General features: G+C 39.8%; 1 protein-coding gene across 1 annotated transcript in view; it reads right to left on the bottom strand.

Annotated features, from left to right (window-relative positions):
- CNTNAP2 (contactin associated protein 2) overlaps window positions 1–26,708 on the bottom strand; it is a 719,384-nt gene that overhangs the window by 24,716 nt on the left and 667,960 nt on the right. Inside the window, exon 19 of the mRNA XM_042834307.1 lies at window positions 24,074–24,167. Within this exon, the coding sequence (XP_042690241.1) occupies window positions 24,074–24,167 (94 nt within the window). The remainder of the gene's footprint in view (window positions 1–24,073; window positions 24,168–26,708) is intronic.

Genomic DNA, 26,708 nt, shown 5'->3' with positions numbered 1-26,708 from the left:
TCTATGATATATACTCATCAGCAGCCTCACTTGAGAGTTAATGACAATAGGTGGCATAGACATTTTGACAAAAAAGGCTGTGTGGTAGGATGATGGAAGAACAGGCGCCGATAACACACAAGCATTAACTTTGCAACCACGTTTCTACCTCATACGATGGAGTAAACTCTACACTTCCAGCTGGCCTAAGGCAATCTGTGCCTCAGCCAACGTACTTTATTGTTATTATTACATCCAGACAAGCGTCTCATCAGGAACTGTGCTGGCACAGTGTTATTTGCAGTACCATGGCTTTGCTAACAAGCTGCTGCAAGTGCTCCCACCCAAACACTGAAACTGATCTTCAGGTATTTTTTAATCTCAAACCTAAAGGATTTATTTAGAGGAAAAGTGAAACCTTTGATTGAACTGTATTAAAGAGAATAATAATAAGTAAGATTAGGATTATAGCCTCTCATAATGCTTGCTTTGCTACAGAGATATATTAAAACAATGCATTAAGTTAGTTTAAGATGCTATGCTGACAACAAATAGAACAATTTGCTTCTTTCTTAAGTCTTATATTCAATTAGGCTTCAAACATTCAGCTTCACATCAGTTGCGTCAGGAAACAGACGTGTCCAACAGACCGCTTATTAACGTGCCTCTTTAATAACCAGCTTGGAAGAAAACCCCAAACAATAAACAACTTACAGGTGGGTCGAAGCATCAGCCTCCGAAGGTGATCTCCATCAGATCCGTCCTTCCCCTCAAAATGCCTCTCTTTCCCCTCAGCCCCACTGAAATTGAACCCCATGCAGAGATTGAGCACGTAAAGGAGGAAAACTAAAGAGAAATAACCTCAAGCTGGAATTTGGATGCACGCACAGCAGCTTTGTTCGGGCGGCAGACGCACGCTGGCGCTTCTCGCATCGAGCGGACTCTCGTGGGCGGATTCCTGGCCCCTGCCCTGCTGAGCCTCCAGGCAGAGGCCCGGCACCAATTCATTACACAGGAACCCGGCCGTACCCAGCGCTGCCCCGTGTAGGTTACCTGCAGCCGCCCCGCCGCGCCGTGCAGCTCCGCGCCGCGCCTCCGAGCCGGTCCGCGTCTTACACGCAGCCCTGCGGCACCACGCGGCGCCGGGCGGCAGGTGAAGGGCGGGCAGAAAACGCGGAGCGCAGCGCGAGGGACGGAGGAGGGAATACGCGGACTGGATTCGGCGAAGGAGCCGGGCGGAGGCCGGGGGTGGCGCCGGAGGCTGGCGTGCGGCCGCGGCTTGGCGGGCTGCGGCTCCCGCGTCGATGCTCCGCGATGGGTGACTGGCTGCCGGGGCCTCGGAATGCCTGCTGTTCAGAAGGCGTGAGAGCGGCTTGGGAGCTGCGGGGCTCGTAGGTAGAAACCGCCAGCCTTTCTGAGTAGCTGTCAGGCAGCCCGAAGCTCCCAGAGACGGGTAATGACGTGGGCCAGCCCAGTCGCATTTGTATTTCTATCAGCAGAACCATTCTAGCACTAAAGAACATTAAAGCTTGTAAATTATCTTCGTAGGACGTGCCTCTCAACATCCAGGGCTGGAACTGGTGAGCAGCCGTTCTCAGGGATAAAGTGACCTGTTCAGTGCTAGAATTGTTCTGGTGTTTGATGGGTTTTGAAAGGCATAGATCAAATACTTCATTAACAAAACGATGGGGAAAACCAAATAAGAACCTGAATAGAATGGCTTTAAAAGGCTGCAACTACTGACGAAACTTCCTCCATTTGAGGAATTTTGTCCTCCATTTGAGGATGACAGAATGGAAATCCACAAGCTTCAGAGCACTGGAAAATGGTAAAGGACCTAAAGGAAGGATTATAGCCACCAGTTACCAACACAGAACCCATCTGTTTGCACAGAGACTGTGGGGTCCCCTCTTCTTCCACCTCAGACTGAAAACTACCTTGTTTCTCGCTCCGCTGCCTTCCTTGCCTTGATTTCACACTATCAGCTGTGCTGACAAATGGGAGAGGTTTGCTGTGCTGGACAGGAGGCTGATGGGGCAGAGGGCAGACAGACAGAGTTTGGGGACTGGCATAAGCCAGAGGAGCGGGCTGCATTCCATGGGGTGACTTGCCTTGACTGTTGACATCAGCCCACATTTCATTGCTGCTTGTGCTTGCAGCTCTGGGGGAAAGAAAGAGGCTGCCAGCGTTTTCACACACCAAAAGTACTGCTAAGCCAAAGGAATCTACTGGCCAGAGGACAGAAAATTTTATGGGCCTGTCTGGCTTGTCCTCCAGCAAGAAGGAGCCAGACGTGAACAAGTAACGCCAACAAATTTAGCACTTTACCGAAACGTGCTGGGACCTAATTACTGTAATGGGAATAATTGCTGTTGGAGGAACTCAGATGGAGGTAACATGGGGCCAGACTTTCAGACTGGAAGGCCTACCAGCTGCGTTTCAGACTTTCAGACTGGAAGGCCTACCAGCTGCGTTTCGAGAGGTCAAGTAATAGATCAGCAGGACCTTATGTAACACTTCCATCCACCTAATGTGGTGTAATATCTAGAGCACTTCTGTGCACAGTTCCACTTCCCCATCTGCATCCTGTAGAGTTCTATATTGCATAGAACAGCAAAGATTTCCTGTGGTCCCTGCTGAATCAGCCAGCTATTACTGCTATAGGAATAGCCACTGTTACCTTCTCTGGGACGGTTTAGACGGAATGTTTTAGACGAATTCCAGAAGAAAAGCAGTAATTCCTTTTCTTTGTATTTGTAGAGCAACAATTTCTTTATATTACTACTTCATAATGTGACTGAGGTCTATTATCTTTCACTGTTCTGAAGGAAGTGAGGTTTAATGTAATAAAATGGATAACTATTCTGCACAGGCACTCCATGTCCTGGTCTTACTGAGTATTTGACAAAAAATCATGTATCCTTAGACTCAAAGTGAGTTTCCTCAATGTCCACAAGCAATGCATGGCACTGCTCATATTAATGCTTAAAACAGATGAACAACAAAAAACAGGAAATAAGGCATCTGTTGAGGGGTTATTTTAAATAATTCTGGCAGAGGCAATAGGCAACGTGTTCAAGCAGCAGTTCAGCTATAGATATTGAAGTCACCAAGAAATTAACAGAAAGCTGAAATGTCTGTTGTGTCGGCAAGGCAGTCTGTAATTTAGAGATACTCGGAATAAATTTAAATGAGATAGGGTCTGGAAGGAGCTCAGCTGCAGAGCAACAGAGCTCTAAGCAGGATATTTATTCCACCTCTTGGAATTGTAAAATAATAATTTGTTAGAAAAAGACACTGCCGGTATAAATTTTTAAATGCCTGTATTTGTAAACTCTGAATCTGAGATGCAAAGGGAATGGAAAATTCTCACTTATAATTACACTCTTGGTAGACAATTTGCTTGACAGGATTATTAATTTCTGTCTACATGGTGCTGAGAACAGCTTGAGATATAAAGTAGGAAAGGAACGCTGTTTGAAAATACATCACTGGTGAGCCTATGTTTGAGAACAACTCAAAATAACATGACCTTAAATGTGAATTTCCCAACATGCGTGCTAATAGCATCTATGAAAAGAGGATGGCAGTCATGTCTTCCATTGTGTTGAAAAAACTCTCATATTTCCTCATTTCCTGTAGACTTCAATTGGTATGCTTATTCCGTGTTCCCATACAGCCAGTAGTAAAGCATCATTAGATTTGTGAAAAATACTTTTTTTTTCCTCTCCTAAATATTTTACTGGCTGTGACATAAGGTAATTAGTTTGGATTCCATTATGATGGATAATGATGGACTGGAAGACGGTGGTTGCTTAGGGACCAACAGTCATAACCTGATTACATTCAGTGTGTGGTGTCTGTGCTTTAAAGAGCCTAACTGTCCAAGGCAAATACTGAACTGCAGAGGAAAGAGAGGCAGGATGAAATCCATGGGTGGAAGTGGATATTGCAGAATAAGTATCTCAGATAGCAAGGCTCCGCAGCCTCAAGACATATGAAAATGTGAATGTTTCTCTTAAAGGAAAACTCCAAGCAAAATGTAAAATGTGTAACTTCATTTGAATCGATTCCTTAGTGTTCTTTAAAAATTGGATATAAATCGAAAAGATTACTGTCTCTGACTGTACCTTTAAGCACAAGAGAAGACTGGAAGATTCTGTAGGTTGTGTTAAATATATGTATATGCATGTTAAAAAAACAAATGGATGATTAACCGTTTAATAATTAGCCCAATACTATTTTTGCAAGCAGTGGAGGAAATAGCTTAGAATTCCATTATTAATACATCAAAAAAGATTTCTTAAATAAATTTCAGATTTCAGACTCCGAGTAGAAACTTGGTCAGCATGAATAATGTCTTCTAATGTTAAATAATATGTCTACAAAAAATGGATGCATTCTATTCAGTGCATCCAGAAGGCAGGACTTACATTCAGCTACTATTTCTGCTCAGAAAAGAATAGAGTCTGAAGAGTATAAACTGAATGAAAGGCAGGCTGAAGAATACAGGAAAGTTGAACACAGCTTCTGGCTATAATCACAATTATTCCTTAATTAAATATTCTTTATTTTTGCAATTGCATTGGAACTGTCCTCTTGAAGTTACAGTGTGAGGTGAGGGCCTTAGGAACTAATCTCATGTAGTCGTTTTCCATCATAGGTCAGACTGACGAAAGGTTCAGCATTCTGGTCCGAAAGACCCTTCCAACAGTAACCATTGCAGTCTATTGAGAGAGAATTCATGCTGCAGTGAAGAAAAGGAATTGAATTTGCTCTCTTGGTTATTAAAAAAAATTCTCCTGCAGAATTAAGTTTGAAGGGGGACATTCTACTTTCATCAGTCCTTTCCAGCATTTTCTTTCTTTTTTCTTTTCCCACACTGATAGTTAAGACTGATTCCACTGAAGCTTATTCATTTTATTAAACGCTCCTGTCATTACTGAGTGAGAAGTACCTTTTCACCAAATGATGCTTTGTTTGAGGTCCAGAGGCACGCTCAGCTTTTCCATCTAGTACTCAATGGAAAACAATACAGCTTTGCTTTCAATGTTACTTTTGGCACCTCTTGCATGCTACTGGAACATCAAGATCTGTCTCTAGCTAGCTCATTACAGCAACTCTATGGCTCCCTTGGTTGGAGCTCAAGAAAACATGCACAGGTTTTCTACTTGTCCTGGTTTTGTGATTCTTATTGTTGGTATTCCACATCATAATTAACATCATGTAAAGCAGTGGGAGTTAAAGAGTTAACGTTCTGGTTCTGTGGGCTGCCTTGCTGGGCATTTTGGTTCTTGGAGGGGAGGGGAGGAGCACAGATGCGTAGAGGAAATGGACCTGGGGGTATTGATTGATGCTCGGCTGAACATGAGCCGACAGTGTGCCCAGGTGGCCAAGAAGGCCAATGGCATCCTGGCTTGCATCAGAAACAGTGTTGCAAGCAGGAGCAGAGAGGTGATTGTTCCCCTGTATTCAGCACTGGTGAGGCCACACCTCGAGTACTGTGTCCAGTTTTGGGCCCCTCACTGCAAGAAAGATATTGAGGCCCTGGAACGTGTTCAAAGGAGGGCAACAAAGCTGGTGAGGGGTCTGGAACACAGGCCATATGAGGAGAGGCTGAAGGAGCTGGGAATGTTCAGCCTGGAGAAGAGGAGGCTCAGGGGAGACCTCATTGCTCTCTATGACTTCCTGAAGGGAGGTTGTAGTGAGCTGGGGGTCGGCCTCTTCTCTCGTGTCATTAGTGATAGGACCAGGGAGAATGGTTTCAAGCTACGGCAGGGGAGATTCAGGCTGGACACTAGGAAGTATTACTTTTCAGAAAGGGTGGTCAGGCACGGGAACGGACTGCCCAGGGAGGTGATGGAGTCACCGACCCTGGGGGTGTTCAAGGAAAGACTGGATGTTGTGTTGAGGGACATGGTTTAGTAGGAGCTATTGGGAATAGGTGAACGGTTGGACTGGGTGATCTTTTAGGTCTTTTCCAACCTTGGTGATTCTATGATTCTATGATTCTATGATTCCCCAGAGGACTTCCTGCCCAGGGGAAGAAAGGTGGAGCTCCTGGCAGGACTCCAGCCACTCTTCCTCTCCCTTGCTCTTTACCATTCCGTGGTGGAGAAGCACGTGGTCCCCTACAGTCTACAGAGTAAGACCCCAGTTTTGGACATTCTCTCTCATTTTGTTTGATTTGTTGGCCTCAATTCCAATTGTCTTGTGTTGTATTGTATTACCTTGCACTCTGAGATCATCCTTTGTGAATTAATGTTCCTCCTCAGATCATTGCCACTGCTCTGGCTTTTTTTAGACCCATCTAATAGCTTCCTACCCTTCCACCTTCCCTCCCCCCCCCCCTTCTTGGAAAAGAACTATTCAAACAAAAAATCCACCTCCTTTACCACACTAGTCTGAATCACCAGTATGTGGTTTGCTCCTGCAACCAAGACCTATTGCAAGCCTGACATTCCCCAGAGTACTATGAAAGTAAAGAATAAAAAAAAAAGAAAAGAAAGAGAAAGAAGACAATAGAAGACTATCTGTAGTGTGTATGTATAGCTCATAAATAGATATCTGGAGGTAAGACAGAAGTTTGCTTTATGCCTTCCTTGTCTTGAATCAGAAAAACTGGATTCCAGGGTCCTTCTTTATAAGGGTTGTTGAAAAAGAATAAATAAAATGGAAGAACTCAATAAAAATCCCTATTTCATATTCTACTTTGATGAATGCTGACAGTGTAAAACACACTCAGGACTGCAGGATGCTCCCAAGGAGACGTGGTGCTTCTGCAGCTCATTTCAGAAGGGCCACATGCTTCAGGACGCTATCAGGTTTGCAGTCGTGCAACAACAGATGGCATTGTGCTATTTTAAGCCATTTCAGAAATCCCAAACTAGCAGACCAGTTTACTACATCATTCCAGATGACACAATGAATACCCTGCAAAACCATCTTGAAATACTGCCAGCACAGTTTCAAGCACCGTCTGTCTCCGGTTCTTTAACACCAGACGCCTCTGTCACAAGGTTACTAGGGTAAAGGACTAACTGGTCCTGTGGATAGCTCAACAAGCTTTGGAAAGCTCACCGATAGTCTGAAGAGAAGGCTGGTTGTCCTATTCCTCTGTTGTCATTATTTTTGTTTTTTCCACTAGATATCTCCTCTGGAATGCTGAGCATTCCAAGGTCAGGGTGGATGGAGTTCTGAGCACCAAATCAAACTGTACATGTTGCTGTTCATTTCAAGGGAGTTGGACTAGATGACCTTTTAGGATCCCTTCCAACTCAAACGATTTTATGGTTCTATGTTTTGCCTCTGCAAAATAAAGCTCTGAGCTCAGTGAGGCTTTGATGAGATTGTTGTATGAGACATACCTCAACAGAGTAACAGGGAAGAAGAAAAGTGAGAGAAATTTTAGAGGGCATAAAAGTGAAAAACAGTCTCTATGTCAGTTGTGGATCAAGCTGTGGATGACCCGAAAATAGCAGTGATAGCAGTCTCAGAGCATAATACAACAGTGGCATTTACCAGGGCTCTAAATCAGGCCTGTGGTTGGTGTTCTACCACAAATACAAGAAGCTTTCACTATAGATACTTCAGAAAAAATGTCGTGTCATATGAGGAAAACATAAAACTTTTCCAGCAGTAGAAACAAGAGAGAGGTAATAAAACGACAGCTTTGGAAGCACAAGTGTTTTCCCAATCGCTTCCTAACTGTGTGGATACGATTCATTAACGGAAATGTCACTTGATGGTATACTGCAGTATAAAGACTGAACATAATCTAAAATTAATTAGGCACTTTATTTGGACTGTTTGAAGTCTCTTGATAAGAAATACAGTTCCTTGTGATGAAGAGATTTATTTGTTGCTGATTTGAGATTTTATTTTTTCTTGTCTGAATGCCTTTTCAGTTTCTAAAATGATGTACCAAGGATAAAAAGAGATAAAGAATTAATATGACAAGATAACAAAGACAAGAAGGTAAGATAATTAAAAGAAGATTTTCTTTTTTAAAAATGAATATATTAGACATGATTCTGTTCTTCAAGGAATGAACTTATTATCTCCAATCAAAAGGATAATAATGAATAAGCTGGAAAGACATCAGATCTAAATCAGAGACTCAAAAAGAAAATTAGATATTTAATTAACATGTATAGAAATGCATGAACTGTAATATCACCAGAATGGAAGAACATTCAGATGAGATTTCACTGTAATAAGGGAATTGCTATTTGAATAGATAAAAAAGCCCCAGTCTTTAGCATGCCAACACATGCACACAATCTAGGAAGAAGTCAGTTTCCCTCAGCAATCTGCTTGAAACATTTTCTTTGACATTTCTACAGAAAAACATAAAAATATCTATGTAAAAATCAGCATATCTCAGGAGGTCTCTGTTCCAGTAAGCGATGTTGTTTATGAAGCACAGATTACACCTGCCTATTGAGGTTTCCCATTCAGTGTTTGCTGCCCATCTAATTAACCACCATTTTCTTGACACGCTCCTTTATTTTGCATTTCAGCTGTTTTATTCTTTCTTGTTCTCTTATAAGTATTACCAGAACTTAAATCTTTTACTCTGTTGATGCTGATTTTTTATTTTGCCTTGGCTTGTATGGAATTAAAACAACTATTTTTAAATGTTTTCATGCCGTGTTGCTCAGGCAGTTAGAACAAAAGCTTTTCTTTGAGAAAACATGATTGGCTCAGGCTTCTAGGTGGTGTAGTGTTAATTTGATGATTGAGGTGGGGAGAAGACAGTTGTTCAACACTGGAAGAGCTCTTCACAGAAATCTGGAAAGCTTGCTTTATGTAATTAGCTCAGGAACACCATGTGTATGTGTATGTGAAGATTTCTAAGCTAGGAAGTCTTAGCTTTTTTCATCATGATCTCCATGCTGACATTTACTGAATTATTAAGACTTCTGGAATGCTACTTGTTGCCATCACTCCATAGCACACAAACTATTACCTACTGATCAGAACATTTTAATGTAACTTGAGGACAGAATAAGCCATTAAATATTCTTTCACCTCAAAGAATAGAAGATTTGCTCTTCCCATCTATACCTTTCTATACTGATAAAAATAAGTACTTTAAATACAGTGTGCTGGTAGTTCCAGCTTTGCCACACTCACACATATGACAACATTGAACTGCACAAGGAAAGCTATCTGACACATTGATGATGTACAGTGATGCTGAAATATTCCGGATATAATGAGTTTACTGAGTGTAACATTTATCCACGCACCTGCTAATATATCCACAACATCTTCCAATTCACTGTCAGTACAGAGTGATGCTTAGTTTCCCAGTGGGCATTACAAAATAATTATTATACTTAGGATTTTTGTGGATGAATCCATCTGAAAGCTAAAAACAATTAAAATATTTTTTTACTTTCTTCTCTCTCTCAGTTCATTGCTAACAGAAGTCTGATTCAGGCACCAGACTGGAGAATAATTGTTAAACTGGAGTTGGACTGTAGAATTTTAAGTTGTAGTAGTCCATTTTTCTCAATAGATAGAAAATTCATGACAACTTGGTACGTTTGGCTTAGAAGTCTGGCTGAGACGTTTGTTGAGCAGTTAAAAAGCAAAACAGTGAGGTTGGAGGTAAGAGCAGGAATCTTTCTGTCGATTGCTCAAACCCTGAATGCCATTGGAAAGGTAGTACTGGAAAAAAAAATCACATAAACTCATACAACAACTTTCCCTTACATACAGAGGGGATAACAATGTGCTAGTAACTTTATCCATGATACTGAAGTACTGTATTGGAAATGCAAGGGGGTGGAAATGTGCCAGCACAAAAGCTGTTGTAATTAGGTAGGAGCGGGAATTGAGATACCAGGAGCTGTGGGGAATCTCAAAGGTGACAGGCTGGGGACTGGGAGAAAAATGTGGAAGAACTTGTATGCACAAGGCTTTGAATATCTTTCTATATTACATAGAAATTTTAATTTGAGTGAATGCTTTACTGTGAGAATTATGTAGATGGCAAATTTCTTGAAAACCAAGAACAACCTAACAGTCATAAGTAAGTAATGGAAATAGTTATCACAGAAGTAGTAGAAATGGAGTTGGTGTGTTCCATGCACAGCTTCAGAAAGGCACAAACCCAATGCAAGAAACAGCTGTGTAAGCAGTAGTGCTGGAAAAGGTGTGAATCTGAATCTGAGTCTCTGCCACTAATTTCTGATAGGGAAAACAAGGAGGACATATCCTGATTTAAATACAAACTCTCTCAAGGTTTATCTCTCAAGATTTCAATTCCCCCTCTCCTTCCATGACTCCCTCTCTCTACTTGTTCCCCTAAGAGTAAAGCAAGAATGCAGTGCAATTCTAATGTATTTATTTTGCTATACTAGTACAGGGTCCAGCATATCATCTTGATTCCAGAAGTTATAAAATTGATGCACTGGTTTCAGTGCATTTCTCAGTAGAAAGGTCTTGGCAAGCTTAGCTGCCAGCCAGGCAGCCGTTCATTTCTAGGGGGACCACTGTGACAACATTAGGATAACAGCCTTAAGCAATTAAGAAATACTCTATGCATTAATGGGGAGAAATCTGCAGGCTTCTGCAGGCTTGCAGGCATTTATCAGAGCTGCTGACTGGTATTCTTCTTCAAAGAGCACCTGCCAGTGCAAAATGCCATTTGCTTCAGCTGAAAAAAAAACCCAAAACGTCACTTAAAATTACTGCTTTTTCGTTTTGATTCAGGAAGTCTGCAGGTGCTTGTGCACTGTGAAACAACCATTTTGGTTCCTTGTTGTTAGTGGAAATGCTGTCTGTGACTGTCTGTGCAGGGTGATGCGGGGACAGAAGAGGCTGCCCAGTGATGTGCCCAGGGTCTGGTGTGTCATGTGGTGAAGCTGAAGAGCAGCCTTGATGGAGCAGAGCTCAGTGTCCTAGTAAAAAGTGAAAATTCTATACACATTAAGAGTCATCCTCCAAGTGGACTGGCTACAATTTACTGAGTTGCAAGGATCTAATGTCTCTTCTAGTTGAACATATGTAGGAAATAATTTGAGAACTATTTTGAAGGCATTTAATATCTCCAAATATTTAGCCTTTTCAGTGATCTGCTAGGTAGAGAGTAACATGGAACAAAGCACTGCAGGGAATAGAGGCCAAGTAAATCTGGTTGATACTCAAGAATCACCTCCACTGAAATAATGAGCAATGAAACCCAGTAACCCAAAACGCAGGCAGGCCAGTGTGGATGAACACAGGGCTCCTGGACAAACTACAAAAAGGAAACCTACGGAGCCCTGAAGCAGGGATCGGTATTAGACACAAGTTTCTCAAAAAACAGTAACAAATAAAAAAGATTACCACAGATAAGCTGCAGTTACAACGCATGAAATCTGACCCTTATGGGTTAGTGAAAGTGGGTTACTTTATAGGTGTGCTGCAACGGGGAGGACCGTAGCACTTGCATTTTGTTGTTGAACATAAAGACTAAGACAGTATTATCGCCAGGTAATAATATTGCAACAGGAAAAAAGGAGAAATTATTAATGAGCTATCCTCTTAAATAAGTACAAAAAAAAAAATGTCTGCCTTCAATTTTTTTACTTAGAAGTGCAATCAAGAGCTGAAATGTAACAACCAGGAAACAAATGTTCTATAAAAAATGATCCAGAGAGGAAAGCAGGTAAGTCAATTAAATCTTGACTGTAGGCCACATGGCACAGAGCAGCATCAAGCAGAAGAACTTGAGCTGGCTCATATATGGGAAACAAGGTCAGCAGAGCCTCCCAGCTCTGTTAATGGTACCACTGACATCCTTCTCAAGATATCTTGCCCAGTGCCATTACCTCTGCTGCAGTTCGTTATGTGAACAATCAGTTTCTTTTCCCAGCTCTGCATCTCTGGTGGGAAAACAGAGACTTTCGAGTTTCCTTCATGATAGAAGTTGGTCTCCACAGGAGCACAGTGTCAGTGACACGGTAGCCATGATATGAAGACACTGCCAGACTGACACCCATACGTACCCATACGAATCAGCACAGACACTGAGCTGCTTTTCATCCTACTTTTCTGCTGTCTCATCCAAGCATATCCGACGGACGAAGTGTTTGCTGCTTGTATCATGTCACCTCTCCCCACAGTAGGTGGCCCTGCATCTGTGGGCCATCTTTCTGCATGGCCATTAAGGCAGAGTGGGCTCCTACAGCTGTGTCAACTGCACCACTCAGCTTGGTGTCATCAGCAGAGTTGCTGGCTGCTGAAAATTTTTTAGTTTTCTTGTTCAGTGTGTACAAAACTTTCTACTTAACTCCTTTATAAGTTATAACTCCTTTATAAGTTACTGAATTTAAGTCTTGGTAGAATCTTTTAATATGAAAACAGCATAAGAAAAATTGCACTTAAATTTAACCTATTTGCTATTTTACCAATTATGTTATGTCTGCAAGTTAATGAGCATTAGAAGCTCTTCTGAGAAACAATATGTCCATGTTAGGGGGTGAAACAACTGATAAAGAATTAAATTAGTTACCTACATATAATTTATTAAAGCTGTTATTCAAGAAACAGACCTTTCAGCTGTCAGTTTCTTTATGTACTACTTCAATGGGAGGTGGGTGAATACTAACATAAACTGAACAGACCTTATCATGAATTCTAGGGCAGTGTGGATGACTGCATGAGCATTAGTTTTAAATCCTCTAGCTAGTGGCTAGAATGTCCACAGCTCATCTTTTAAACTTTCAAATTAAATCGGATAATCTTAATATTATCCAAACTCATATTCCGCTCTCTCCCTTCACCTGCTTTTTCATTGTATTGCTTTCCAGACACTTCCAGGAAAAAAAAAAAAGTTCAAACATGCCTTGCAAGTCTTTAATTACATTCGGAGATCTAAGACTTTATTATCTGAAACAAGAGGCTGCAGTTGTATTTGAGAGCAGCGGAGAGTATCTTCCTGAGTGCTGTGAAAAGGGTATTATTGGCATTATTAACTTCCCTGAAGTGTTCTGTTCAGAAATCGAGTGTGATGGTGAGTAGTGTGTCTACTGCAGAAGTCACTCAAAATAGAACAGTTTGCAGAGGTAATTTAAATTATTTTTAAGCATGATAAATCACAGACTTTACCACATTTTTATTAGTGTCCTGTTTGTCCATATTTATAGTGCAAGAGCAGAAAAAAATAATGCTAATGGTTTGAGTGAGTAATGTCCATGATGACTCAGAAACTTTTAGCAAAATACAGTAATCTGGTTTTCTATAATCCACAAAGATGAATCACAGACAAGCATTTGGGCTGCACTGAATCAGGAAGGAGGAAAAGGAACATCTCTATGAACAAGCAGAAAAAATGTTCTTGGTTCAGAAAAAAATTATACCACTAGGAAAAGTGCATTTCTTTAATGAAAAAAAAAAATCTTAAAAAAATACTCAGACTTCTAGCACTGTTACATACCTAACAGTACAGACACTGAAGTATATTTACATAACAGTACCTGCATATTACTTTCATTATTAACAACTAAGTTTGAGTTTTCTTCATTGTTTAGTTCATAACTGGGAGAACAGGGTGCACATTTCAACAAGAACAAAGGGAGGCAAATTTTATTTATCTTGCCATTTATGTACTCTCAAGCACCTTTTTCAAAAGGTTTAATGGGAGAAATGATTAAGAGAAGATTAGACAATAATTTAATCTTAAAATAATTAATTACAATCTTTTTAGAACATTGCCAGTTCTTTATTCTGCTCTACTGTTTCGATATGTGTTATGGTATTAAATTTTTGGACTTTATTTCCATTTTTATTACGCTGGGGAATGGAAAAGGAGGGTGCTTGACTGTTGAAGTAGTCTTTCTAAGAGGTAACATGCAAGTAAAATTTGGATTTGGTTAAGAGAAAGCAAAATGAATTGAGAAAAAAAAAAAAAAAAAAGTGGTATTTGAAGTTCCTGTCCCTCTGCTTCTTGCAGAGCTTTTACAATCACTCAGCTTCTGTACTTCTAGACTCAGATCAGCACCAGCTGCTAATAGAATTTTAGGTCTTCTGTTTGGGTGCTGCTCTTTCCTGTGAGCTCTGTATTCTCTTCTCATAACAAAAGAGAGAAATTACCAGAGTCCATTAACTTTTTGCATGTCTTTTATAATCTCTGATTCTTATGTTGCCTATGTAAAATAGAAACAGATTCTGTAATTCCTAGTCTAATCAGGGCACACGTAGCAGACTATTCCCATCTTTATTTGTTACATTATTGTCTTGAAAAAAGATCCCACAAGATTATAGAAGGAAGCCTGAAACCAAACAGATTGCCACTAGCCAAAGGATGTGTGACCTGTTAATGATTTTATGTTTGCAAGTACTTACTGAGTGAAGAAAGTACATGTTTTCGAGGTGCTAAACTGAAAAATCTGCAAACCTCAAATCTGGCTAAAGGATAACGATGAGACAGCTTGATGGTGCTGTTACTCTGTAACGGCTTTGTGCCTGAAAATGTCTTAGGACATCAGTGTTTTGGAGGTGCCTCATCATCTACAGATCAATAAATCTTTAGAAATAGTACTGAAAGGGTTTTCTGAGGGGTCATTCTAGTTCGATTGTTTAAAATGATTCCATTTCATACGCACAAAGACTGCTCAGAAGATAGGCCTGAAGCACTCGAGGGGGAGGCGAATGGGGATGCAGTAGGAGGTCCACCCATGAGGATGTCTACAGTGAGGCAGTTAGCTCCACACCTAGGTGACTCCCTTCTGAGGGGCTGTATTTGGCCCGACCCTACCTGCAGGTACGTGTGCTGCCTCCATGGGGCCAGGAGACTCAGGTCAGGAATATTTCTAGGAAAATTTCCTAGTCTGATTCGGCCCTCTGATTATTATCCTTTATTGATAGTTCTGGTTGGCAGTGATGAAGTTGGTGGGATGCCTGAGGATTATCAAAAACGACTTGAGGGGACAGAGTGAGCGTATAGTTTGTATTTTCCTCTATTCCTTCAGTGGCAGGGAAGGATACTGAGGGAAGCAGGAAAACCCATCTCATAAATACTGAAAGGTGGCTGAGAGGCTGGCACAATTGCAAGTATTATTTTGATTGGGTGGTTTACTCAGTGCTTGGCCTGATGGCTGCTGATGGGTCTCACCTGTCTGAAAGGGGGAACTGGATCCTAGCCCAGGAGCTGGCAGGGCTTGTTGAGAGGGTTTTAAACTAGGTACAGAGATAGGTGCACGGTTGGGCTGGATGACCTTAGAAGTCTTTGCCAACCTTGGTGATTCTGTGATTCACTTTTTTTTAACACTGCTCATGACAAACATTTCTATTCCTGGGCATTTTTTAATAACTGTATACTTTCACATTGCTTTCTTTCAGTGGAGTGCTACAGCCTGACATTTTGGTAGCTGAAAATCACCGAGAGAGATTTGCAAGTTTGTGTAGTCATAAAGGAGATCTTTCTGGAAAGTGGTGTACATTTATGGGAGAGAAAATAGCCCTTTCTAAAAAGAAAATGTTAATTTATTCCTATTGTATTTAAATGAGGTGTTTATGAACTAGCCACTTTACTGCAAATTTACTACAATTTTATAATGGCATCTAAACCCGAGGATCACTAACTGTTATGGTCAATAGTATGGCCTTCTACTAATACATTACTGGTGGCTGAGATACAGCAAACCTCAGTGATGGTTTTGGGTTGACTGATTCCCAGTGTTTTCCTCTGAGGCATATCTTAATACCAGATGTAGAGCAAACAAAGGTGATGACAGAGCCTTTATTTGAGAAATAGGTGCTATAGGAAAAGATATCAAAGAGAAATTAACTCACCCCTCCCAGTGACAGTTTGCAGAAAGGGGTGAGCTGAGGAATGCAGCCTGCATACCCATGCTGCTGGAGGAGAAGGCGGGGGAGAAGGGAGACCTGCGCAGACTCAGATTGCACACACGCTCCCTGAAGCATCACTGAGACAAAAAGCTCTCAGCTCAACCCCCCTGCTCCAGGCAGTCACGTACTGGTTCAGGCTGTGACCTTGGAATTCCATTACACCAGGCAAATAAAAAGGGTCAGCCAACCCGTGCTGAGTATTGCCAGGACTATCGTGCTCTGGCAAGTTTTAAGCTAGATCACTTTTGTGACCGTGATGGACGTTGTTATCCACAGCACAGACGTGACAAAAGCCATTCAGAATGGAACAAGCAGCCTTTTGAATTAATTCCTTCTTGGTGGCATTTAACTGTGTTTTAGCTGTTCCCTGAAATATGCACATGAGGAATATGTTACCTCACTTATCAGAAAGTGTTTATGTAAATAGAAAGTGTGTAGCTTGAAAATTTTATGGGCGGTAATATCTAAAGGCTATAATTAGGCTGGTGGTTCTGTAATTCAACTAATGAGAGCATCTCTTTTCCAAGAAATACAAAATAACCTACAGTCAAAGATCTTAATGGGAAAATGTAAATTATTTCCAATAATGTATTTCTTTCCATTTTATTTGTGATGATGGGATTTGAGCAAATTATTCACGATGAATAATTTAGCCCATGAATTGCTACTTCAGTAAAAAGTACCTATAAGAAGATTGTCTCTTCACATTTATCCATTACTTAATACTGTTTGAGAACATGTTTACTTTATTTTACTAAATCTTGAACACAGGGAATATTTCTGATACAGAAAACAGAGGCAGAGATTGGCCATGTTAGTTGAAATGATGTAAAATCTAAAGAATTATGCCTTGACATGGTGATGATTTTTTTTCTTTCTCTTCCTTTTTTTTTAAAAAAAATTAATTTTTATTATTTCTTTTCATTTTGGCTAATTCTGTCTTCCTATTATCTTAGGAGAGATTTATTTTGATTTTTACTTTTTCCTCGAAACACATACGGAGAAAAATTGTAATGTGGTTTCTTTCCACTTCAGGTATACTTTCTATTTCAGTCTATTTCCAGGCTTGTGTTTATGATACACAAACCAAGGTGCTCTCACATCTCTATTTTCACTGTCTATGCTATTGTAATTTTATAGGACCAGCAGCAGATTTCATTGATGTCCTAGGAGATCTCAGTTTGCTCATTTTCCCTCTCTGACCTTTTGCAACAGCTGTATTTGAAATAGAATAGAACTATAAACAACCCAGTAGAGGTGAAAAGATTTCTCTCTTCCTATAATAAGGAAAACTTCTATGGCAAAGACATGCCACCAGAATGAAATGCAGAAGTTAGGAAAAGATCATTTTAATTACTGAAGTTTATTATGTTTTTTTAAAAATTCAGTTACTTTTCAATGTTGTTATCACATGGTTTTGAATGTCAGATAAGACTTATGCCTCTTCAAAATGGTGTAAACTGTATATTTACAGTCTCCTCATCTATTTTACTTTTTTCAGGATCAACATATGCATACTTTGCATAGAATGGAAGAGCAACGGGAATATTGTCTACAAATTTTTTTCGGAGTGACTTATAAGGAACAATTTTCAGAGACATCTTAAAGCTTAAAGGAGAAAAAAAAGCAAATCATAAGAACAGTGAGACTCTGACATCCATTCACACTGGTGTGAATGCTAGAATGTAATGAAATAAAAAAGGCAGATGAACCTTTGGAGCTGTGGGATCTCCACAGAAGATCTGAGGACCAATAATCAATGAAGTCATTCTACAGAGAATACTGCAATAAGGAAGTGCAAGGGCAGCCACCAGCTGCCCTTGTAAAAAAGTACAGGACAGGTTGAGAGACGAAATGACTGAGGAATTAGTGGAAGGAGGCAACTTGAGGTGATGCACTGAGCTTTACTTTACATTTTGAAGAGCAGAGCTGGCTATAATCGTGACCACAGCAATTACTGTAGCACCCAATTGAGTTCAGCTTTTTTGTGGTCCGCCTTTCTACTTCTTTGGAGCAGCCATCTGGAGAAGGAGCAGCAGCTGAATACTACAGGAGACTGAAAAATAGAGAGAAGTTGTAGCGCAAGTGAACAGAGGTGAACAACACCAACAAAAAACTTGGTTTTACTCCACTTCATTCCAGTTCTTAAACAAAAGGCAAAATCCACTGAAGCTGCCCTGATTTCTTCCACAGCTATTACTGAAGAAGCACTGGCATTTCTAGGTGCTTTTATGGCCTCCTCTCTGATGAGAGGCTTGTAGGTGGAGGTGTTCCTTTCTGCATACAACTTACAGATCTAATTTCTTGGCAAAATCACTTAAATCAGAAATCAGGGTCTGAAAGAAAGAAATGGGTAAATTTTATTTTGGTTCTTTTTTAACCAGAAGAGTTGTGAAACGTTTCTGTCACTACCAGAAACACTTCAAAGAATATAGTGCGGACAGACAGATGGATCTGAGGCCGGAGTGGTAGGTAATATGAAATCCCAGAGGAGTTTGGGTAGGTTTCAGACCAACCAGGCTAATGCAGGGTCGGTGTGAAAGCACTTGGTAGAAAAAGAAGGGAAGGTATCCAGATATTGCACCTTTGTGCGATAATTAATGCGTGACTCATGTAGGGGAAAGCATATCTTTAACATTCAGCTGCTACTGTATCAGAAAGTTTCCTAACATAACAATATTCATACTTGCTCCCTCTGAGTTTACAGTGCTGAACATTAATGCCGACGATGAGAAATAAAGTTGCAGGCAGAGTTACTTTGAAGTAAGTTAGAGGATGCAGTTACTGCATGCTAGCTGTTTTCTGCTCATTATCTGTGAAAGTCTGATAAACTACCTTGCACTCAGATTATCCGTCAGAATAAAGGAGAACCACAGAGCCAACTCAAGCTGTGGAGCCCTTGCTGCCACATTGTTGGTACATATAATGACTGATAACCTCATTATGATCGTGAGGTAGAAACAGATACATGTCAAAGATGTATAGCAAAAGAATACCTTTACGTTACATTCATAATTTTATATTACATTCACAATCTACTTACATTTCTGAATTATATTCTAAGTGCTGAGCACAGCACCTTGCAGCATCAGAGACCTAACCCTAAACTGGAACTGGGGTAAATTGTTCCTTTGTTTGATGTTAACTTCATATCAGAGTATGGCAACATCAAGCAGCATACTCAAACTGTCAATGATGACAATGTCCAGGTCTTGTACTGATATTTTTTTCCAAGGCTACTGAAACGCTCTTTTTTGGAGATGGTAAATGTTCTTGAATAGAAATAGACATAGTGCAAATGTCTAAACAGTGAGAACACCGAGGAAATAGCAAATCTGTAAGCAGGCCTTCTACCTCTTCTTTTTGAGCAATCCCTACTCAGAGAAAGTCCTGAGTTGATTTCCTGAATTTCTCTTCTACTGAAGAGCACTGCCAGCTGCTCTTTGAAGCAGGACTACAGGCTCTAAAGTTTTTTCTCTTTCTACTATTCCTTCTGGAAGAACCTGAGAAACAATAGGGTGAGACAGAGGCGTTTAATGGAGTCTGCACTGCTAGTTGAAGTTCTGAAATGATAATCTGTCCGTACTATAGAAGACATACTGTGTTAATACTTCCACATAAATATGTGTTTCTGAAATGGTATCATTTGGTTCGGAGTGGTTGGTGGAGGTGGACTGCAAACAAGGTACGTATTACCTTTGCTTCCTCAACCTCAACAGCAAATCCAGTCTGATATCAGCGTTTCTAAGCTCAATAAAACGTGCTGTTAAGAAACCCTCAAACTATTTCTGTTCAGCAGAATGGTACTTTTACAAAATTATGTTGAGTTGTGTAGTTAACTCTTTAGTAATGCATATTAAAACAGAAGTACTTGTGTGGGAACTGTTGAGTCACAGCTTAAACCACTAAACCCCACTGATCACCTGGGGAAAAGAACCTGGTCAGGCCTGGGAGCACAGGTGAAGGCAATTCAGCTGTGTGATTGCAGGGGCATGGCCTGGCTGCACCTCTCTTAGACCCCCTTTGAGGGCTGACTGCCACTGTGGAAGGATCTCTGGTTGGAGATCCCTCCCTTGTGGAGTCTTTCCTTTGAAATACTGTTCTATCCACACTGGTCCCTTAGCTGTTGCACTCCTGTATTGCCCTTCTGCTGCATTAATCTTTCCAATTGTGACAGTACTCCTCCTTCGTTTATATAATACAGTACAGGCTATCTGTGACATCAGTTCTCCTGTATAAAGTTCCTGTAACAGAAATTGCTGTAGGTCTTCAAAAAAGGATACAAAGACAAACCTTAGCATTGCGTCCAAAAACACAGAACTTAGAAGGAGAAATGAACCTCTGCTCTGTGCTGACTCAGTACTGAGTCTCAAGTTGCAGCATGAGCAGGAATTCAGGTTCATATCTGAACTGTGACACGCAGTGCGTTATGCCACATAGTTAACTTTTCTTCTCTTTAATGCTGGTCATCCTGATAGCTAGCTTCTCCCTTTTACCATGCCTGTGTCAGCCATCAAAGCCTAAGCATGTTTAAATAGCAGATTAATCACCTTCCTTGAAACATTAACAATTCCCTTCTGTTTAATTTACAAAATCTTGTGTTTCTCTAGTGCTTTTACTACATATTCATGTTAAGCAAGATTGTTGATTATTTATCTCCTTCGTCTTTATTTCATACCTCAAATCAGAAATTCGTTTTGCCCTGTAAGAATGCTAGACACACAGAAAACCTTTAGGGTTTCCAGAAGACCGGATATGTTTTCTATCACTGTTTTTAAAGTTAGTGAGCAACTGCATTTTCTGAAAATTATTTCAGGAAAGCAGAAAGTACTTCAATTTCTAGAAGAAGAAATACTCCTTAACTACTTCTGCAATTCAATCATTTATTTTTGTTTCCAGCCTGACTTCCTGATTTATAGATAATATTATCAATAGTTATGAGGCACAGAAATATTTCATGATGATTTCTGTATCAGCCATGATGTTGTAACTCCTAACGCAGAATGGTGTTACGCTGTCATAGGTATCATACAAGTGACCACCACTGATTGGCAGCAGGTGAGCTGTCACAGCAATCGAGGCTGCAGCAGAAGCTGCTGCTCCTATGCAAATAACCCTAGCAAAAGATGGAAATTAAGTCAGACAGATCAGTTCCTTAATAATATTATTCCAGAACTCATGTTTCTAAAAACAGGGCCTTGCCACCAAGGAAGAATTGCACACTATGGGAGTAACAGAAACTGAATGCTGTCAGTGCCAAGTGGCGGTGAAATATGAGGCTACTGCCATATTGCACGTTTAGAGAATGCAGATGGGCACAAATTGTAACTCGGTGTATGCATCCAGAAATCCCATTGGTGCTCTGAGCCACTGGAATACATCTAGCCCATACAATGTGATGACTACAAGCTTTAAGGATTCTGCATCTTCTTTGTCCTTCAAACTGCTGAAACAGTATTAACAGTGTTAGCTGTGCTCTTCCCTCATTCAGCAGAAAGTTGCATAGTGAAGCTGATGAATAGTGGTGGTCAGCTGCACGATAATTTTACACCAGAAAATTCACGTTTTTGAGGATAAATATGAATATTCTATGTTAAAAGGAATATATTTTTCGTTGGTGGTTTGTTTCTTCACTACAGACTTGCTCTTACTTAAAACACCCTATTCTGCAGAAGACAATGAATTAAGAAGAGAAATTAACCAGAAGAATCTTAATTCCCCATATCCAAATTTGGAAAACAAGCATTTAAAAAATGAAGGAATAAATCCTGGGGATAGTAGGATACACAATACATAACAAATAGAACAGTTCATAACAATGGAAGTGGATGAAAACATGAAACAGAGATGCAGTTTTGTGGGGCTTAAGATCATAAAGAAGCAGAGGAAAACAGGAATATAATCTGTTTATAAGTTACTCAGTTAGGATATTGCAAGACCTTTGCCTGTTCCTGACCCGTAGTTAGCAGGGGAGCTGAAGGTGATGCATTTGCTGTGGCAATGTTTCGTAATGACAACCTTCAGCTGCACCATGTGTATTCCATTCCAAGCCATTCTATGATTCCATGCATTTATAGGACAGATACTATCAGAACAGTGGTTACTCCTTCAAATGTTAGATTTGGAACTTGCTTTCAATTTCAAATTTCGATGTACTATATTTATGAAGAGCCAGAGGAAAATAAATTGTGCGTTTCAACATATTTAAAACTTCCTTTATTAAAATAAAATTATATTTACTTGCCTTAACTATTATTTTTCCTTATTTCCTTATTCTGAAAAAGCCCTGTGAATCCTATAGTCAGGCTCTGGATACTAGCAGGGTGAATACGGGTGTTCTTTTGATACCAAACTTCATCTTTGGTAGGATCCAACTGAAAATAGGATGGGATTCTTGAAACTCTGTTTTCAACCATATAATTAACTTTTTGCAAACGAACAAGTAATGTGAGTTGTCTTGGGTCTACATCTGTAGAAACAGAACTGACTCAATCATTCATTTTGTTTGGATTTATGAGGTGGATATCAGACCTTTCAGTAACTAAAATAAGTAGCCTGAATAAGAAAGGTTGAGCCATGACCCATCTGAGCTCTTGCAGCCCTTTTATTCTCCAAGAATGTCTAGAGAAAAATTCCAATCAGAGTGCTTAAATGTAACAAAGAAATCAGCACTTGGTCATGGGGTGATGTTGGAGGCAGCTTGGAGGTGCTGTTGTGCTGTGAACGGGTTAAAAATTCAGCTTAAAAAGAATAGTCCTGCAATCTGTGTCACTGTTGCATCTGTGTTGTTGCCTGCCTGTGTTACTGGTTCAGCAATTCACAAGCAAGAAAGGTGATTTTCCTTGTGGAGTTCTGTCTACTCACTCTGCAGTCAGCATATCTTAAGTTCAGCACACAGTGTTTCTTACTTTCTCTTTTGTGTTTCTCCCATTCTTTCTTTTCACTTCACAGTACACGGTGTGTTGTTTTCTACTTTTTTAGGAGTTGTCCTTTACTTTCCCTTCACTCTTTCAGTGTAGATTTTTCACAGAAGTATTTTCCCTCTTGTATGCCTGTCTCCATGCATCTTGCTTCTTCTAAAACTCATCAGGATAATAGGGAAAGAGCCAGTTTTAGCTGGATTCAAACAATAATTCACCATTGTTATTTAGAAGACTGAATTGTGGAGGCAGTACTCCATACTGTGGTAGTTTCTTAGACACACAGATCATTCCGAAGAGCATCTTAAAGCAAACAGAACCTGTTTGACAATGATTCCATTATATGAGATGGCCACAACTGCTACATTAAGCAAATTAATAGATTTTTATCTTGATATTTTTGCTAACGATTATCTGTGAGAAATTTTTTTTGCCAGCAGTGTTATTCCAGTTGCTGAATGCTTCACCTGAAGTCCTTCATCTACTTGCTTCAATTAATGGAAGAGCAGCCTGGCTGAAGATGAAGACAGCTCTGGTCTGACTGCCCTGATCCAGAGATGAAAATGCAGATAATTTCCAGTTACTCCACAAAATCATACCACAGAGTTTTTTCTATTTTCTACACAGATGACCTCTCTTGAGAGCATCAGAGAATACTTCACAACTCTCTTGCTATACAACCATTTTAAAGACCTTTGATTTCCTATTTCACAGGAATGTAACACATTAAATTTTAAAAGCAGAACAAATGGAAAAGTGTCATCTTTGAAAAGTCACATTAGCTACAAGGTCAATTGCTTTTCCACATCAAAAAATAGTGCATGGGGTTCACAGATCGCTGTCTTACACAACTTAAAAGTCTGCAGTTTTCTGAATTAAGCACTTCACTTCGTTCAGACAACCACATTACCCTACAAAGCACTTAGAGGAAATAATATCAATACCCTCTCTTTCTGAAAATTGAAAAAATGTACCTCGATTGCTGTGAATGCTGGGGGAATCATTGAATCCTGAAGTGGGTAATCCTGGAAATTTATTTAAAAGGTCAGTAGCGGAGAAACTAGGATGGCCGAAAAAGAAGATGAGCACAGTCTGAGATGAATCTGCATTGCCTCTCAAGTTCATATGGGGAGCTGGTCTGGAAAACGCTGCACTGAGGAATGGTGGTGAGTTTCATAAAGGGGAGGAAATGTACAGAGGGTTACCTCAGTGACATCCAGCCAGCGTCCTGCTGCAGAAGTTGCACATATCATTGTCCAGGTGCTTACAATGCTTACCATTCTCCGAAAATACCTGATGAATTAACCAATTATACAATGAAACCTTACCTATGACTTTTCCTAGGAAGAGTGCTTTTGGGGAATTGAACTGAATGTCAGATGCTGCTGGCAGGCTGTAAGTTGCTGGAGGGTAGTGATCAATCTGCAAACACAGAAATGAAGCGATGAATATTTCGAACCGATCCTCCTGCTTACAGTGATGCCAAATGAGAGCCCCTTTTCAAAGTTTATGCCAACATGATATGTATGATATATGCTGATATGTTCTGCTTCATTTCGATAAAGGGGAAATGTCAGTTAACACTGATGCCCTTCCACATCTGCCATCTGTAAGATACAGAAAGCTAGGAGGTACAACATTGGATATGAGTGCTTTCTGGTTGTTGCAGAATCATTTCAGCTTTTGCTTGCTTACTTCCATATAATAATTTAAAATAACAGAAATAACATCAAAATCAACAACAAAACAGCATGGTAAGTAAATGTATAATTTTAATTTGGGACCTGTGTACTGCTAAATCTAGATTTACATGCTTTGCCCATAAGAGAATAACTGGGAATTTGAGACTAATGCAGGCATTGTCCATTCACCACTTCTCTCTGAAAATTCATAAATTAATAAGACATGCACTTTTGTACTTCATGTTTATTATTTTCTTTTTAAAAATGCTGTTCAACTTAATTGTGATGATACCCAGAGAAATCTAAGAAACACATTCTAAAGCAATCAACGTAGCTAAATAATTTATCCTATAGGAAACTACCTGGTATAGCACAGCAATCATTTTATCCTGTAACATTTTTTCCTGTTTATTGAGTTTTTTTATGTAACAGAAACATGTGGAGAGAAGAAAAATAACAAATGGCCTACGCTAATAATAGTGCTACTAAGCTAGTTCAGTACAGCCCAGTAGAGTTTTGATGCTTGTAATTTATGAAGGTGATAAGGATGAGTTTTTACTTTTTTTTTTTTTTTTTTTTTTTTTTAATTGCTTATAGCACAAGCAGAACATCAATTTTTTAATTATTATTATTATTTTTTTTTCATCAGGGTTACTTAGGTGGGAAACATTCTTAATTCAGAATACAAATAACAATGACTCAGTTCTCAGAGGTGCCATGGTACTTAACAGAAGGGATATCAAACTGCATAGCATAGAGTTTGGAGGGTCACATTAGGGAAAGATGGATGAAAAGATGTAAAAAGCCTGATCCTCCAGTCTCTCAAATGCCAAGATTTTAACTGCATGTATGATTTTAACACTTTACCTGCAGTAGTACTCTTCCTCATACATTTTAATGCACAGAATTTGTCTTCTGGATTCTCCTTTCATGTGTATGACAAACTAAACTGCATATTACCAGTTGCTCTGGTACTTGTCAACATTGACAACATTTCCAACGTCAATCAGGAAGTGTTAAATATTTATTTTTATCATGACATGGAAACAGACAGGTGGGTTTGATTAGACACTAGTAAGTCATAATGACTATTACCAGTCTGTCAGTTTATCTGTCAATGCTCTGTGGGTGTCCTCGAGTCATAGCAATGGTCCAGATTTCCATTTAAAAGCTATAGGGATAAGTAATAACGCAGTCATCCCTGCCTAAGAATGCTAATTGTGTCCACAAGATTTACATTAAAATGAAAAGTTAATTTAAATGAAAAAGCACTGGGAGCTTTTACATGCATAAATACAGTGTTAAGGATGTGGGAATTCTGGAATTAAAATAAAATTGGTATGTTAGATACATAAAGTTCCAGCTTATTTCTTTGCAGTACTAGTTGCTGGAAGAATACCAGGCTGCCTTCTATCCATGCAATACAAAAACAGCTTTGAGGTCTAACTTTACAATCATCTACAATTTGGGTTCAGATTACCTAGTATAAAACCTAAAGCTTAGTTATTTTAGGTAATAAAGAAACATACCATGTTTGCTAAGAAGCTCTTATGAGGGAACGTCAAAAATACTTTAGGAGTAAAAGAGTACTGCAACCCTTACTTTGTTCTATCAGACACAATTCTCTAGCTTTTTATTTGCATTTCAAACAAGGGAAAAGATACCATTGTGCTATGACTGATAGCAAAATAATAACACTATAAGAGGGTTGGTCTGAATGTAATGCCTTCCATTATATTATGTTGGCTTTGAAAGTGATGTCTCCCATTTTATTATGTTGGCCAGCAATGTCAGAGGTGGATGTTGGTGGTATGGCAGTAGAGGTTGAACCTTCCTGTCAATATTCCTTTAAATTTTGTTGCCATGCAACAGATGAGAGTAGAAGGGCAGTTGGATAAAATTGAGTCTGACATGGGCGTGTGTATGAGGAAAAGGTGTGCAATAAAATTCCTCCATGTGGAAAAAATGGCACCTGCTGACATTCGTGGGCTCTTGCTGAGTGTCTGTGGAGATCCAACAGTGAATGTTAGCACAGTGAGTTGGTGGGTGGTGCATTTCAGGAGCAGTGGCAGAAACAGTGAGTCACCTCTTCTGTTGCAGGTTTTTACAGGTGGGACATGCAGTTCGTTACTGATGAAAATGCATAGCTAATGGTCGTGGCTGTGTTGAAAAATGTTCTATGCTCTATCAAGTAGTATTATTGAGCTCTCTGTGTGTTCTAGTTTCCATGGAAACTAATGAGAGACATTAGGTTTCCGTGGGAGCAAATAGGAGGCATTAC

Source organism: Centrocercus urophasianus, unplaced genomic scaffold (assembly GCF_019232065.1).
Source record: "Centrocercus urophasianus isolate 14NV4802_14NV808 unplaced genomic scaffold, USGS_Curo_1.0 seq_45, whole genome shotgun sequence".
Classification (NCBI taxonomy): Eukaryota; Metazoa; Chordata; class Aves; order Galliformes; family Phasianidae; genus Centrocercus; species Centrocercus urophasianus.
Note: the sequence above shows the minus strand (reverse complement) of the source record. Positions and strands in the feature narration are given on the sequence as shown.